At 38.5% G+C, this 17,682-nt stretch overlaps 1 protein-coding gene across 1 annotated transcript in view; it reads left to right on the top strand.

Annotated features, from left to right (window-relative positions):
* Positions 1-17,103, top strand: part of LOC149228125 (CBL-interacting protein kinase 32-like) — a 166,099-nt gene extending 148,996 nt beyond the window's left edge. The window contains exons 2-13 of the mRNA XM_089378052.1: positions 12,133-12,195; positions 12,618-12,689; positions 12,951-13,058; positions 13,233-13,313; positions 14,160-14,213; positions 14,418-14,543; positions 14,656-14,745; positions 14,969-15,091; positions 15,183-15,293; positions 16,323-16,379; positions 16,501-16,575; positions 16,756-17,103. Of these exons, the coding sequence (XP_089234178.1) occupies positions 12,133-12,195; positions 12,618-12,689; positions 12,951-13,058; positions 13,233-13,313; positions 14,160-14,213; positions 14,418-14,543; positions 14,656-14,745; positions 14,969-15,091; positions 15,183-15,293; positions 16,323-16,379; positions 16,501-16,575; positions 16,756-16,821 (1,026 nt within the window). The 3' untranslated portion in view covers positions 16,822-17,103. The remainder of the gene's footprint in view (positions 1-12,132; positions 12,196-12,617; positions 12,690-12,950; positions 13,059-13,232; positions 13,314-14,159; positions 14,214-14,417; positions 14,544-14,655; positions 14,746-14,968; positions 15,092-15,182; positions 15,294-16,322; positions 16,380-16,500; positions 16,576-16,755) is intronic.
* Positions 17,104-17,682: the final 579 nt, after the last annotated feature.

The raw sequence follows: 17,682 nt of genomic DNA, 5'->3' as shown, positions 1-17,682 counted from the left end.
TCCAATGATGATTGGAATTCATCTTGGTGGAATTGCAGAGCAGATGGAAAAGACACCAAAAAGAATGTTTTTGACAACACTTTTTGGAAAAAAGAAGCAGAGCTTATGAAAATTGGTGAGCTCCTTGTTAAGGTTTTACGGTTGGTGGATGGGGAAAATTTGGCCATGGGCTATGTCTATGAGGCTATGGATTAGGCAAAGGAGAAGATACGAGCAACCTACAAGGATAGAGTAGGTAAATATGGGCCTATTTGGGAGATCATTATTAACAGATGGAACAATCAACTCCATCATCCTATACATGTAGCCAGGTGTTTCTCGAACCCAAAGTATCATTATAAAGCTAAGGTAGGAGAAGATCAGAGATGGGTTGTACAAGTGCTTGGAGTGCATGGTACTTGATGAGTCGTAGTATTTGGAAATACATCAACAACTCAATGCTTTTTCTAGGGCCACATGCACATTTGGAAAATATTGCAAGAGATGTGCATCAACTAGGTAAGCAATTCCAATTTATTTGTTTTTTTTGTAAAGTTCAATTGTTTAAAATTGAAGCTGTAATTTGTAAATTGTTCAAACTTACCATCTAAATTGTTGAACAATGAACTACCTCTAGTCTTTGTCTTTGTAGCACATTGGTGGGATTCGTTTTGCAACCATTTTCCTCAATTGTAAAAGTTTGCAGTTAGAGTTCTCAACCAATCTTGCAAAGCTTCTGGGTATGAGCGTAATTGGTTTGTTTTTGAATGGATTCACACAAAGAAGAGAAATTGTTTGGAACAAAAATGATTAAATGATCTTGTTTTCGTGCAATACAACCTTTGACTAAGGTGCGACAAGTTGTTGAACAAAAGCCCTGATATAGATCCCATTGTGTTGGATGATATTGATCCAACTCCAGAATGGATGGACAAGACTCAACCAACTGAGCTTGATCCTAATTTTGATATTGATGCCATGGAGTTGGGGGTGTTGATCCCAATGCAGATCGGTAGTTGAACCAATAGTTGAAGGAAGCGAACCACCAAGACCAAGCATGGCACATGGTATTGGTGAGGGAAGCAGTAGTCCTACAGCTCGACCAACTCATGCTTCTAGTTCTGCTAGGCCTAATACTACTATTGAGTCTGGAGAGGGGTTTGAGGAGTCCTCAAACTTTGAGCCAGATGATGTTTATGTAGCTCCTCCGATGATCCCTTGTCTAGTAGTGGTGATGAGTTTGATGAGTGATCATGTTGATCAATGATTTGTAGTAAGCTAGTGGCCTAGTAGCTTGAGTTTTAGCATTGTTTTTGGACTCTAGAATCCATCTAGAGCCTCTTTGGTTATGTATTTTGTTGATGATATCATTGATATGTATTGCGCTCGTTGTCATTTTGATATATGCACCCTTACATGGTATATAGATGATAAGACTTTCCATATTTTGTCTCTAATTGTTTGGAATCTTAAAAATAAGTTTTTTTCATTAAAAAAATAATTATTTTATGTATTTTTTCAATTCCGGTTTATTGAATTTGGTTCAGTCCAATTTGATCTGGTTCTGGTTTGAATCATGGTTACATAGGCAATCGGTTTGATACCTGGTTCTGGTTTTTAAAACCATGCAAAATACTCATCCTAGTGCAATGTTGTTGAGAGAAAACCTATCAAAATTGAAATTGGATTTTTTATATTCTAGTTATAATGGGTTGAATGCTTCTCCTCCAAAGGCCTCCAAAGATCGAATGCTACCTCCTAAACCATGTGTAGCTCTAGATCCACCACACCTACATGATCCCTTCTCAACCCAAGCATCCTCAAGCTTAGTACAAACCTCCATGAAAGAACCAGGTGTCGTAATGATGTCTAGGGTTCAGTGCCCTCCTCCAAGATGCCCAACATTCCTCCTCCAAAGTGAGTTGTCCTCTCATGCAAGCAACCAGCCTCCATGTGCGTGTTGCATGAAGAAGTCACCAAATTATTTAGGTCTCCAATGCTTCCAAGGAAGTGAGCTATGTAAGCATCAAGATAAGGTCTAGAAATTCACAAGCAAGCTAACTCCAATGTGTATCTCCATCATGGTACAAACAAGGATAGTCAGCACACCATGCACCCCACATCACATGAAGCACCCCCAGGCATGGTTTAAACATTTTCAGAGAAACCCCAAATTCTAACAGTTGCTTTGGGGAAAAGCAATTCAATAAGGGGGCACTATTATGGTATGTCAGAGTATGCAATATTTCTAGCTTAAAAGAAACAATTTTATCATGCTCGGTACTGAAGAAATTAAGTTTGAATGGTCAGTTTGGCATACATGGGTGAGGTGTTGATTATGGGTGATACATATGCTTGATGGCAGCCTTAGAATATGATGGTTTTGTTAGAATTTGCCACCTAACTAGGCCCACCTACCCCTTAGTTGAAAGTATATTTTATATTTTGTGGATAAGTTTTGTTGACCATGTCTGTGGTTTTGGGCCTTTGTTTGGAGCGGACCATGGATTTTGTGTTGGTGGTTTCTTATGTCCCTTTGCCTCTTTAGGGGCATGTGCAATGAGAACGGTAGTATAGGTTCTCAGGTGTTGAAGGGATTGCTTAGGAGACTAAGTTGTGCCAAAAGCAATGTCCATACCTTGTTAGGAAAGTTTTTCTTGTTGTTGACACTAATTACTATTTCTGTTCTATCTTCATTATATTTGTGCTGTTCAGATTGTGGATTTGCAGATTTACTCTGCTGCATTTAGTGACTATATAATTGTTGAGATTCTTTCAACTAAGCTGAATTTTCTCTGTTATTTCAGTAAAAGATCAAATCAAATTTCAAATCTTGCTCATAACATTCTTCATGAAAAATTGTTATTATAGGTTCAAAATAATAAAGATTCTAATTTTCTATTACTAGTTTAATTTCATTACGGAGCTTTCTCACTTTTGATGATGATTATGACAGTTAGAATCATGCATCTTAAAACTTTCCTGTGTAATTAAATGTACTACACTTTTAATGATGCATGTTGTCAATGTCATCTTGATTCAATGGTAGCTAAGTTGCATGAAACTTGGAAATGGGTATGCTTCTGAAACAAGGAAGGGAACAAAAATTTGATCACCCAAAATCTGAAAATATGGGGAATGACAAACTTTTAAGAAATATAGAAAATTATTAGGAAAAGTAAAACTTATAAGCATAGTCAAGAAATCTCAGTTTAATCAAAAGACAAGGATGCATAAATCTACTCTACCACAATTGCTATCTCAACTGCATGCCAAATACCTCACATAAAACTGATTCATTGCTTTTAGTAGGTGACTTCTAGCTTGATCATTTTCAAGAATTACAGATAGTCATACTAGGTATGAAATTTTCAACACAAAATTGAATCAACGTAACACAGGAGCCATCAACAACATTTATAGACCTTAGACATGCAACTAATGCCATATATGCCTTTTGGAACATCTAGAATTCATGAAATCACTTAGACCAGAATCTGTGCATGGCTGTAAAACCAGATCCAGTTCATTTTCAATGAGCCCAGATGACAAGAAAAAGGAACAATATAATTATTTAAATACTACAAGGAGTTACATTGCTCATATGAAGGCCAAAACCACCCCTTCTTTGCTTCTCTGAATTGAGAAATCCCCTTCACGAGGGGGATCAAACACCTCATTGTTGTTCCTTGTAAATTGAGTCAAATAAATGGCTATTTCCTCAGAGATAAATGTACAACTGTTTTGGGTTGTAGATGCCCCAATATTCCCCCCACCAGATTAGAAATGGCCCCGAAACCTTTCCAATGGTTCTAGGTACCAAAACAAGGGGGCAAAGGTTTCCCGCAACGTACATTGGTGAGGTTGATGTACCCTTTGTTGAAAATTAGTGAGTGAAGGTCTTCTTGACTTGTGCCTTAGTCAAGAAAGACCACGAGTTGTTCTTCTTTAGCATGCATGAGTCCCTGTGTTTTAAGATGAGTTCATGAAGCAGTTTGAATTATGCGCAAGAGTGGGAGGCTCAGTTTGTTATCTACTATTGCGAATTAGAATTGGGAAAAAGATAAGTGAAGAGTCTCAAATTCTAAATTGAGATTAGACGAGTTACACAAGTTAGTTATACTTAATTTACTCATCAATCACAAGTTTGACTTCCAAAAATAATCTTGCCAGATTTAAATAATGCAAATCGCTTATAAGGAGGACGAAGGCACATCATTGTAACATTATTATTGAGCATGATTTTGTGTGAAGGAGCTTGCAAAAGAAAGAGCTTGCTAAGGAGAAGTGTTAATTTTAGGTATGTTCTATGCTTAGAGCAATTTATTTCAATTTTCACAGTTAGCTCAATATCTCTTCCAGATTAGCAATCACATCAGCATTAAAGTAAACTGCAAATAGAACATAAACATAAATCGCAGAAAACAAGCCAAGACAAGAGGACACAAGATGTGGCGCTATCCAGGGACAAACCCCAATGTGCGGAAACCCTTGATCAATTCTTCTTATATGTTCTTCAATAGTTTAGCAGAGAGAGAGAGAGAGAGATAGTACATATACATCAGAAGTCAACACTTTGACTTGACAAGATAAGAACATAGATCTTCTCTAAGAAGATGTCTCATGAGGTAACTGATATGGACTCATGTGATTCCATCACCCTATCACAGTGCTGCACCATGTTGCACCATCATACCATGTCCATCACAAAGTTGCACCATGCTGTATCACTGCCGAGCTGTACCTCATCATGTTGTACCCATCTTGCTGCTCTTCATCTTCATGCTGCACACATCATGCTGCTGCACCATATCATCATGTTGCACCTCCTTGTGCTGCATCTTCAAACTGTACCTTACTGTGCCTATCATGCTGCATCCCCTTGTGCTGCATCTTGATACACTTATGCTGCACCTTGATACACTTGTGCTGCAGACCCTGATACACTGCCCATAACAACTCTTGCTATGGTGCTATGGCCTGCGGCGTAGCACATAGCCACAAATGTATCACAAATAGTGTCCAATCATTATTAACGCAACAACATTTAGTCTATAGAAATGTCAACTCTTGAACATGCTGTAATGCTGCAATTCAGGGACTGATTAGGGTACTGACCACAGTCCCTAACAACCCATCTAAGCTGGCCCAGAATTGCTCTTAATGACTGTGGTTGTCCTCCAATGAGTTGATGCCTTCCACGCTGTGTCATAACAGTCCTCCTTGATATAGTAGACCTCCCAAATCGTCCCACTAATGAACTGCTATAACTTTCTCTTTTCCTGTGGCTAGGGCAGTCATGAGACTGCATATAAGGAACCATTCAGATCCCTTCTCACAACAGTCTAAGGGCACATGAAACCCTCCAAAAATGCAGCCTAGAATAATGTTAAGGTGACTGCGTTTAGGCCTGCGTTCAGCCATGTATAGACTGCGTCTAGGGCACGTTTAACCCTTCTTTAGATATGCAGCTAAGGGTCCTTTAAGGCTTCCTCATGTCTATGGATTAGGGCTGCCTTGCTGCATGTAGAAGTTCCCCTAAGTAGTGGGTAGATCTCCCTTCTTTGCTGCGGATTAGGGCCTCCACTTGGCTGCGTATAGGGCTCCTTCTTTGCTGCGTATTAGGGCCTCCTTTAGACAGCTATTAGGGCTCATTTTGGCTGCGTATTAGGGCCTCCTTTAGAGAGTTGTTAGGGCTCCTTTTGGTTGCATATTTGAGCTTCCTTTGACTGCGGCTAGGGCTGTGTTCTTCAACTGCGTCTAGGACACATAGAACCCTTTCTTCACTGCGTCTAGGGCTTCTCCCTCTTGACCTCTCTAGCCACTAAACCCAAAAAAGTGGAGAGAGATATTTAGCAGAAGTGAGTGTGTAAATGACTTGAAGACCTCCTCCTTTTATAGTAAAACGTGGAGCACAAGAGGGGGCAGATTAGTTGCTGGCCAAACTTGACGAATTGTCCTATAACACAAATAAAATAATATCTCCATGAATACTTATCGGAATCGAATGATCTTTAGATCAATCCTACACCTCTTGATGAGAGGAGTCCAAGAAAAATATCAGTTGTCATTAATAAGATGACCCAGATGGAGTTTGGCTCTAGTTGCCAATTTTAAGAAGAAGCTTGTGCTCAAATTGGTAGAAGGCAATTTCCTTGGGATTTGCGCTAGGATTTAGGAAGAAATTCCTAAATAATAGGAGCTCCCTATGTACAAGGATTTAGGAGGAATGCGCTAGGAAATAGGGGCTCTAGAAGTACGCAAGGAAATAGGGAAGCAAGATCAGGGTTCTTGCAAAGTGTTTCAAGCTTAGGATAGGAAGGGAGAACAATATTGTTTTCTATTGAAACATGATTGTATTGCAAGAGATATATTGCTCAAATTTCTATCAATAAAATTCTCAAACAAGCAGAGGGTTTTCCCAGTTGTGCCCCTTAGAAAAATATTGTGTTTTTGCTATCATGTGACTATGTTTATTTCTGTTCTTATTCCGTTGCAAACAAGTAGAGAAATTATGTGTCTTAGTAAAAAGAAACTAGTTTTCAAATTGTTCACTAGAGCAGTTGCAAAATTTCAAGGAAATTCTACATGGTATTAGAGCAAGGAACAATATATATACCAACACAAATATCGGTTTGTTATTAGCACAAATCACTCAAGAGGGCTAGCGCTAGATTGTGAAGGAGAGCTCTCTGGGTAAGCAGGATGGCATACCAAGGATTGAGAGCAGATCATTGTTTAGAGGGAGCATCGAACTTCATCTCTTGGAAAGGGAGGATCATGATAGTTTTGGAACATAATGGGGTGAGAGACTTTATCAAGTAGGCGATAGCACCACCTCAAGATCCCCAACAATTGGCCCCATGTAATAAGAATGATATCAAGGCAAGGAGGATTATTCTAGAAAGGGTCAAAGATCATATAGTTCCTCACATTCATGAGAATAAGATAACATATGAGATGTATCAAGCCATTTCACAATTATATCAGAGTACCTGTGATACTAGGAAGCTTGCTCTTAAAGAGAAGCTAAGGAGTATCCAGATGAAACAAGGAGAGCCCATCGCCACATATCTTACGAGGTTCACTCAGGTTCGAGATGAGCTAGGTGGTGCGAGTGTCACTATATCTGATCATGACCTTATGAGTTTTGCCTTACTTGGACTTCACAAGTCTTGGTATGGCTTCCAGGATGTTGTTAGTGGGAGAGAGAACTTTCGTAGTTGGGAAAGGTTATGGAATGATTGCATACAGCTAGAGGTTCGAAGAGGGACCAGAGAAGGGAGATCAATAAAGACAAATGACGAGGGAAAATTTTCTCTTGTAGGAAAATCCAAGGGCAAGAAAGGCACAGGGAAGGGTAAGTCCAATCAGAAGGGCGACAAGAAGAAGAAGGATTTTAGCAAGACCAAGTGAATCTATTGCCATGAGTTTGGGCACTAAGCTACTAAGTGTCCAAAACGAAAGAACAGATCTGGTAAGGATCATGTTGCTGCATCAGCTGAGGTAGATGGGTTTGCTTCTCATTTTGAGAAAGACTTCTCATTGATAGCTTGCATGGCAAGCTTAGTAGGTAGAAACACAAGGTATATTGATTATGGTGCATCCTGCCATATGGCTGGGAACAGGGAGTATTTCAACCAGCTAGAGGAGAAGGACTTGGAGGTTCATATTGAGCTAGGAGATAATGGCAAGTATGCTACCAAGGGAGTTGGTAATGTCATCTTTGAGAGGGAGTTTGGGAGCTCTCTCCATTTCAGAGATGTTCTCTATGTTCCAAGGCTGAAGAAGAACCTAGTTTCAATAGCATCCCTTGAGGATAATGGATATGTTGTCATCTTCAACAGAGGTAAGGCATACCTCAAGCACCTAGCTTCTAGATTAGTAAAGCAGATAGGTGTGAGGATGAGGAACCTGTACAAGTTGCAGGTAGAGACTTGCGCAACCTTGAGAAACAAGGCAAATGGTGAGCAGAGCAGAGATATTGGAGAACTTTGGCACAGAGTCACAGACGCATGGGACACTTACATCATGGGGCATTGAAGATTCTTCAATAGATATCCATAGGATTACCAACATGCAACTTTGACAAGAATGGAGTGTGCAAGGGATGCACGCTTGGCAAGTATGCCAAGACTTATTTTCAAGGATGAGACAACAGGGCCAAAGGTATTTTGCAGTTGGTGCATTCAGATGTATGTGAACCTTTTTCTTCTCCTTCTCTTATGAGACACAGATATTATGTTACTTTCATTGATGATTATTTTTGTAAAACTTGGATATTCTTTATGAAGAAGAAAGATGAGGTTTTAACCAAGTTCTTGGAGTTTAAGGCCTTGGTAGAAAACCAGACAGGGAAGAAGATCAAGTAAGAAGTGACAATGGGGGAGAATATGTCTCCAATGCCTTCAAGGAGTTGTGTGCGAAAGAGGGCATTAGGAGGGAGCTTATTGCACCCCATAACCCTCAGCAGAATGGGGTGGCTGAGAGGAAGAACCGCAGATTGTTGGAGTGGCCAAGGCTATGTTGCATGATTAGAGACTGCCTATGTTCTTGTGGGTAGAGGCATGCAACATTGCAGTATTTCTGCAGAACAGGAGTCCACACAGGGTTCTTGGATGAGTTACACTAAAGGAGGCTTTCATAGGCAAGAAGCTTGATATTTCACACTTCCATATCTTTGGCACAAAAGTATATTGCTATGTGTTGAAAGATAGTAGGAAGAAGTTGGAGCCCACAACAAAAAAGGGTATTTTGGTGGGATACAATGAGACAACTCAGGCATACAAGGTGTATCTACTAGGACACAAGAAAACAATACTCAAGCGAGATGTGAGGTTCGAGGACAAAGCTATGAGGGAGTTCCTAGAATGAGAGAAGATAGCACTACCTCAGATGGAGGATCTACTCACTCTTAAGGAGGAGCCTTAGGCAAGATCACACACAAAGTCTCAAACAAGTGGCAAGAGGGCCGCACAGTAGGATGCAAAAGAGGATGATGAGAAGAAGAGATTAGTACAAGAGCAGGAAGCTACTCATTTGGAGACTCCTGGCACAGGAAGGAAGAGAGACAAGTGGGAAAACATGTTGATTCAGGAGGCCCAAGAGTATATTGAAGCTCCTAGAACCATGTTCAAGCAGAGCAAGCAACCATAGAGGTCCACAGGTTATATGGCATTGATGACAAAGTTAGTGGACACTGAGCCTTCTTCTTACAAGGAGGAAACTTCTCAACAGGTTTTGTAGGATGCCATGGTGGAGGGATATTCCTCCATCATGAAGAACGATGTTTGGGAGATTGTGCCACGACCTAAAGGAATATTAGTAGTAGGATTGAGATGGGTGTACAAGGTGAAGCATGGAGCAGATGGGAGTGTGGAGAAGTACAAGCCTAGGTTTGTGGTCAAGAGCTTCTTACAAATTGAGGGCATAGACTATGCTGAGACTTTTTCCCTAGTAGTACGGTATTCATCCATCAGGACTATTTTGGCACTTGCAACACAGATGGGGTGGAAAATCCACCAAATGGACATAAAGACGTCATTCCTCAACGAAGTGGTTGAGGAGGAGATTTATATGGAGCAACCAGAGGGGTTTGAGCAGTTCAGCGGAGACACACATGTGTGCAGCTGAAGAGAGCTCTTTATGGGCTTAGGCAGGCTCCGAGAGCATGGTACACTCGTATTGACAACTACCTTTGAGGATTGGGCTTCACTAAGAGTGAGGTGGATGCCAACCTGTACTACATCATGGTTGGAGGGCTTCCACCCATTCTAGTGCTCTATGTTGATGACCCTATATTGATTGAAGCAAACAGCTTGATCCAGGATTGAAAGGAGTACCTTGCAAGGGAGTTTGAGACAAAGGGTATGGGCTTATGCACCATTTCCTTGGCTTGGAGGTTTGGCAGGGTGATGGTGAGATCTTCGTGGGATAGGGGAAGTGCACTACAGAGATTCTCCAGAGATTTCATATGCAGGATTGCAGGCCCATGGCCACATCCCTCTTCACAAACTGGAGGAAGGTGGATGCTAGTGGAATAGAGTGAGTGGATGCTATAGTATACAGGCAACTCATCGGGTCGTTGATGTACTTGGTCAACACACGACCTGATATTGGTTTCGTAGTCAACCAGCTGAGTTAGTTCATGATGGAACTAACGAGAGTTCGCGGGGTTACTGCAAAGCATGTGTTGAAGAATCTTAGAGGCACAACGGATTATGGATTATGGTACAGGCAAGTTGATGATGTGAGGCCTGAGGGCTTCACAGATGCAAATTGGGTAGGGAGTTCCACAGACAGGCAGAGTACTTCAGGGGGCGTCTTCAACATTGGATCAACAATTGTTCCTTGGTACAACAGGAAGTAGAGATCAGTTGCACTCAATTCAACAAAGACCGAGTACATGGCTGCCAGTTTGGCAACATGCGAGGCTATTTGGATTAGGAAGTTACTTGTGGGACTTTTCAGACAATGGATGGAACCTACTATGATAAATTGTGATAATTAAAGTTGCATCAAGATCTCTGAGAACCTAATGTTTCATGATTGCTCAAAGCATATCGAGATCATGTATCATCATTTTAGAGATTGTGTGCATAAAGGGATAGTGAAGCTACAATACATTATGACAGAGGGGCAGACAACAGATATCTTGACCAAGGCATTGGCAAGAAGTAGTTTTGTTCATTTCAAAGATAAGTTGGGAGTTGTACAAATCCCTTCCTCGCTAAGAGGGAGTGTTGAAAAGTAGCGAGTGAAGGTCTTCTTGACTTGTACCTTAGTCAAGAAAGACCATGAGATGTTCTTCTTTAGCATGTATGAGTCCCTATAAATTAGGACGAGTTCATGAAGCAGTTTGACTTATGCACAGGAGTGGGAGGCTCAGTTTGTTGTCTCCTAGTCCGAGTTAGAATTGGGAAAAAGACAAGTGAAGAGTCTCAAGTTCTAACAAGTTCTAAATTGAGACTAGATGAGTTACACAAGTTAGTTAGACTTAGTTAACTCATCAATCACAAGTTTGACTTCCAAAAATAAACTTGCCAGATTTAGCTAATGCGAATTGCTTATACTGAGGACGAAGGCACATCATTGTAACATTATTATTGAGCACGAGTTTGTGTGAAGGAGCTTGTTAGAGGAAGAGCGTGCTAAGGAGAAGCTTGTGTGCAGATTGGTATAAGGCAATTTCCTTGGGATATGAGCTAGGATTTAGGAAGAAATTCCTAAATAATAGGAGCTCCATATGCATAAGGATTTATGAGGAATGTGCTAGGAAATAGGGGCTCCAGACTTGCACAAGAAAATAGGGAAGCAAGATCAGGGTTCTTCCAAAGTGTTTCAAGCTTAGGACAAGCAGGGAGAACAAGATTGTTTTCTATTGAAACATGATTGTATTGTAAGAGATCTATTGCTCAAATTTCTATTAATAAAATTCTCAAACAAGCAGAGGGTTTTCCCAGTTGGGTTCCCTAGAAAAATATTGTGTTTTTGCTATCATGTGACTGTGTTTATTTCTGTTGTTATTCCGCTGCAAACAAGTAAATAAATTCTGTATCTTAATGAAAAGAAACTAGTTTTCAAATTTTTCATTAGAGCAGTTGCAGAATTTCAAAGAAATTCTACACCCTTAAGCAGCTCACCAAGGTTCCCTTCTCGCTTTGGTCTAACCCCACTTTAATAGCAGGATTTGGATTAATCCAGGTGCAAGTACCAAGTGAGTTTGGTATAATAGTTACCTTTCAGATTTTACTTCTATGCTGGAGGAATTCTGCTCTAATGTGGTGCAGCCCCTGGAGGCTTGTTTCTTGAAGCACTTCCAAGTTCCAATAGAAGAGGATACTTAAGTGTCTGCCTGTAGTGACTTCTTATGACAATATTTGCCCTTGCTATCACTACATACATACTTCTTATTAATCACCAACATTATGAAAATTTCCTCAACTATATGGCAGGGTTTTAGTTGCTCGTTTAAGATGGTGTTATCATGCAGCCTTAAGTGTTTTTTGATAATAAAAGCATTTTATTGGTCAGAAAAATACTTTGGTATTTATGTCAAATATTCGTTGAAATAAATATTTCATTTTATTGGTCAGAAAAGGACTTAAGTATTTATTTCAAATATTTGTTGAAATAAATCCTTTACTTGTGCAGATGAAGCGGGAAATTTCTACCATGAAGCTGATCAAGCATCCAAATGTCATACGGTTACATGAGGTAAACTTTGATTCTGGATTTGTGGATTCTCCTAGTAATGAATGGAAAACTTGACATTGGCAAAATAAATATGGCAAGCAAATGTATGCTTCATGCTGCGAATAGCCCACTGTCTTTTATCAAAAAATTATCAGTTAATGTTGCATCTTGATCCACTCTGTCCATTTGGCATCGTAGTAACGAGTTTCTTTTTCCTTAGCAACATATTATTGGGTGTTAAAACTCTCTTAAGTGAAGTTGGTGCTTATTTTTAATGGATCCACTAGAATATTGCATGAAAATTTAATTTTGCATACACATAATCTTCTGTTTTAAGGCAGACACATGAGAATCCCTTGACTAGTTTGTTAATGTAATGATATGGGTTACCCATTATACTGAAGTAGTAAGACTAATTTATGCTGTCATTATCTGGTTTTCAGGTCATGGCTAGTAAAACAAAGATCTATATTGTACTTGAGTTTGTAACTGGAGGACAGCTTTTTGATAAAATTGTAAGCAATAAGGATTGCTCACAAATTTTCATTTTAGTTTCTTAATTCAATTTTCAACCTTTGAAAGCTATGATTTTCCTTATATTGTGGCTTGATTCTTGTTTATTGATTCTATTATCCACCGTTAAAAGCTATGCAGTTCTTTAAATGCTAGCTGCCATCTTGCTTTTAACAAGGATTATGTTGGATTCGTTGTTAGGATTTGTCAGTTAAATGACTAGTGCCCTGGATTTCAAAAGCACATTTCTTTTGGCAAAACAGGTTAGAAATGGAAGATTGAGAGAAGATGAAGCAAGAAGATACTTCCAGCAACTCATCAATGCTGTGGACTACTGCCACAGTAGGGGTGTGTTCCATAGAGACTTGAAGGTAGTATTAAACCTGGGATTGAATTGATGTCCTGTTATTCTCAATTCGTGTTCATTGTATATCCATTTAAATCGGTTTGAAAACCTTGAGTTACTTTGCAAGACCACTGAATATCCTTGGAAATAAATTGTATCATGTATACTGTCTGGTTTACGCTACTCATGGATTTTGCAGCCAGAAAATATGCTTCTAGATGCACATGGGAATCTCAAAGTTTCTGATTTTGGCTTAAGTGCCCTGCCTAAGCAAATCAGGGTAAGCATATTGGTAGTAAGGACTCAAAGTGGACCTTTTGGTGTATTTGGCTATTTCTTTCACAATATTGATCTGAACTTCAAGATTTATAGGAGAACACAAAAGATATATACTTAACTTTGACTGGGTGATGTTCAGACATTACTTTAAAGTAAATTGTTTATATTTCATACAACAGGCAATTGTTGGGGGTGCTGATTCATTGAATCAGCACAAACGTAAGAGCTTTGTCAGATGAGCCTTTATCATCTATAAGAACCAAGGATTTGGTTTGATGTTGGATCATATGATGCTTTCTTAGCAATGTTGCAAATATCTCCAATTCCTCCAAATACTTATGTTCTTTTCCAAGTTTCTCAGTTTGCTGTTGTTTTTCAAGCTTTTCCAAGATGTTTGGGCCCAAGTTTATGCTTGCCAGTATTTTTTGATATTTCCCAATGTTTTCTCTGATATTTCCGATAAGTTTCTTTCTGGATCCTCAGCAATATATTCCCCGAAATGATATTTGCAACATTGCAGTTTTTGGTGCTTACTACTTTTTATACATGCTCTCCTTTTATGTTTTGATTGTTCAGATGTGTAATCTGGAGTGAGTGAAAAATGCACTTTGAATTTGTTGCACTTCTTTCATCATTTTATGGTTAGAATCTTCAGTTATCCGTTGGTTAGACTTAGTTATTGTCCTTCTGAGTTGTTTGTAGCTATGGAGATTACATTAACAGAACCCGTTTAAAAGAAATAGCTTTTCATTTGTAGTATACTATGGTTGATAAATGCAATGGATCATTTTCTGCAGTTTGAAGAGCCAATGTAAAGAGCTAATCTTATTAAAATGATTAATTACAGGAGGATGGACTACTTCACACTACTTGTGGAACACCCAATTATGTCGCTCCTGAGGTATCAATAATCTTTTGTAGTCTAAATCAAGCATAAATAGGGCATTCAGATTAGCATGCTTTCCTGCATGGCATTTCGTATCAATTAATATTTGTAGTTTTAGTCCGACATAAAATATGGCAATCAGGTTACCATGTTGGCCTGCATGGCAGTTTTATTAGCACCAGACTATAAATTGAAGCGTGTATGCCTTATTTTATGCAGGTAATTCAGGATAAAGGTTACAATGGTGCAACTGCAGACTTGTGGTCTTGTGGTGTTATCCTGTTCATTTTGATGGCAGGTTACTTGCCTTTTGAGGACTCAAATATTATGAGACTATATAAAAAAGTGAGAATGCCAGACCAACTCAAAGTTGCATCATTTTGCATTGTTTAATATTTTTGGTACTTGTAATGTAAAAGAAGAGCTCAATGACTGACATGATGGAATCGTACTGTAGATTTCTAAAGCCGATTTTACCTTTCCATCATGGTTTTCTTCAAGTGCAAAAAATCTGATTTCAAGAATTTTGGATCCAAACCCAAAGACGGTAAGTGAACTGGTATTTCAGTTGTATTTTGAAATGTCGCAGATATGTTCAACCTGCCCACTCATATTTTCTGTTCATTTCAATCCATCTCATACCTACCAGCCATATAATTTGAAAAGGTTATAAAGTCATTGATTTTTGAACAAGTAATGAAATGGTACATTTGTTTTTGTAACAAGATATGGAATAAACTCACAGGCACATTTATATCCTCCATTGGCAGCGTATTACAGTACCCGATATTTTAGAGGATGTATGGTTTAAGAAAGGCTACAAGCCACCCAAGTTTCAAGAAGACGTGGATATAAATCTGGATGATGTGGATGCCGTTTTCAATGACTCTGAGGTAAGATCTTGCGTGTGAAATGATATTTGTCAATCTCTTAGTATTCGAGGAACAACCTGTTGACCAAAATTTTTGTACTTCTTATAACCAGGACCATCTTGTAACAGAGAAGAAAGAGACACAGCCCGTGTTAATGAATGCATTTGAACTTATCTCCACGTCACAAGGTCTCAACCTTGGCAATTTGTTTGAGGACAATATGGTATGTAATAGGCAACTATGGTTTATAGTTAGGTGCTAAAACCTTGTTTTCTTGAAATGTAAATACCTGTCTTATTGTGCAACAGGAGTCTCCTATTCCGCATTTAGCTTCCGCAGGACTTTTCTTTGAAAATATTGTCTTCTAAATGCATTCCTTGTTTTTTATATAGTATATAAATTATTTTCTTTCCTTTCTTAAGGGACTGGTGTTTAAGAGTAATTGGCAGACTGCATTATTACATCTAGTTTGCACAATTGAACAAGCAAATGACAAAAAATATTCCTTCTAGGAGAATATATACAATCTGTTCGATACTTTTGACATTATTATAAACACACACAACTTATTCCTTCTAGGAGAAAATACACAATATGTTGCATACTTTTGGCATTATTATAAACATACTATGCATGTACTGTGCATCATTTTTGGAGCGCCCAAATCATGGCAAGCACAGAAGAAACGTATACAATTACAATATCTAATGAAAAAATTTAGTCTGAGGAGGAGAAAATAGTGCAGAACTCATGATTGACTTGTAATAAAATTGACTTGTTCTCTGATACTCTCTCTCTCTATATATATAAAGCATGTTCGAGATTTCTGGAAAAGAAATATGTAACCAACGTTGTAGAATTTTAAAACTTGCAACTTTTCCTTTCATTAATATTCAGGAACGTATTCATGCAATTGATGTAAATGTGGTATTGCTGATAGGGTCTTGTTAAGCGAGAAACAAGGTTCACATCCAAACACCCTGCCAAAGAGATAATATCAAAAATTGAAGAAGCTGCCAGACCTCTTGGATTCAGTGTCCAAAAGAGGAATTATAAGGTGGCAATAATCTCACAGACCTTCAATTGCCTGGTTGAGATATAAAACTCTCTAAGACACTCTTTTATGCCAGTTATAGACGTGCCTATCTAGGATCCGTGTCTTCGTTTCGTTCCATTCTCTCTGGTCTGGCTACATTTCTAGGGAATGGTTATTCTTTTCAATTCTGATTTCTATTATTCCACTCGCTCTCAGATGAAGCTGCAAGCTGCCACGACTGGAAGAAAGGGGCACTTATCCGTAGCTACAGAGGTACTAATATGGTTGATAAATATGTACTCGTTGCATTCGAGGACTATGGATATCAATTACAAGTGCTATACCAGTAAAAATCCTTGCCTCAGCCTTTAAGCTCGAGCTTGTATTTTTTCAGATATTTGAAGTAGCTCCGTCGCTTTTCATGGTTGAGCTTCGTAAAGCCGGAGGTGACACATTGGAATTTCACAAGGTTACAATGCATTTTTTCCTCATATGCCCCTACTCAAAAAATATTTGAGGGTGTTCTAAAGTCAACTCTTAGTAGATATTTAAATGCGTCTCCTTGGATGGCTTAAACTGTTTAATATTTGATATTGCATTGAAGTTTCACTTAAGGTGAATGTGGACTTACTGGTTTCTTTATGTGCAGTTCTACAAGAATCTTTCAAGTGGGATAAAGGACATTGTCTGGAAGTCTGAAACGATCATGGAGTAGAATGAATAGTTCTAAATTCCCATGAGCTAATTAAATATGGATATTTTACTAACTTCTGGTATTGATTATATTTTTACGCTGATTGCTAGCTATATGGAAACTGATTGATTAGTTTTGATTAGAGGTGCAGTGGACATTTTTGCAGTTTGTGTACTAACCCCACAAGATATTAATTATTGATGGGAAAACAGATTAATATGGAGTGATGCTATTTCACTACAACTTTTAATATTTTACTGCTGAACAGATTATGAGATAAAGACATTCTATTTTGTAGTTTTAGTCTCTGTTCCAATTTTATGGCATGACATATATACATACATTCATATGTGTGTGATAAAATAATTATCAATTCAGTCAGTGTGTAGCCATAGGAAGAAAATCTTCAAGTTGCTATTAAACTCATGAAGGTGAACTGAATGCAGGCCTGAGATCTCTGCTTCTGGCAAGGCTTAATATCGGTTCCAAATAAATTGAAGTCAAAGAAACTTGGGTCAGAGTCCATTTCCATAGGGAACTTGAACCAAGGACTGGGATTGTTAGGATGTTTTTGGTTACATAAATATGTAGCTAGCAGTTTATATGTGTATATGGAATGTGTAAAGAACTCTTCAGATTGCATTCTTGTATTTTAGAAGTAGAGCTGTTTTCCAATTGTCTTCGTGATTTTAGCAGCAGTGTTGTTTCTATGTTTGTACATTCTTTATAAAAGAAAAGAAAACAACAAGGTGGACTATGATTTGTCCCCATTGAGAAAAACTTTTTGATTGTAGACTAGTTACTGTGCTTCTTTGCTATAGTTATTCTCTTATTTTGAAATTCATGTTTACATTGAATATGTTTGCATTGTAGAATCTTGTC

This window comes from Pinus tabuliformis, chromosome J (assembly GCF_031772625.1).
Source record: "Pinus tabuliformis cultivar Carrire ecotype Pingquan chromosome J, CPIR1, whole genome shotgun sequence".
Classification (NCBI taxonomy): Eukaryota; Viridiplantae; Streptophyta; class Pinopsida; order Pinales; family Pinaceae; genus Pinus; species Pinus tabuliformis.
The sequence above is the reverse complement of the archived record's forward strand: the minus strand, read 5'-3'. Positions and strand labels throughout refer to the sequence as shown.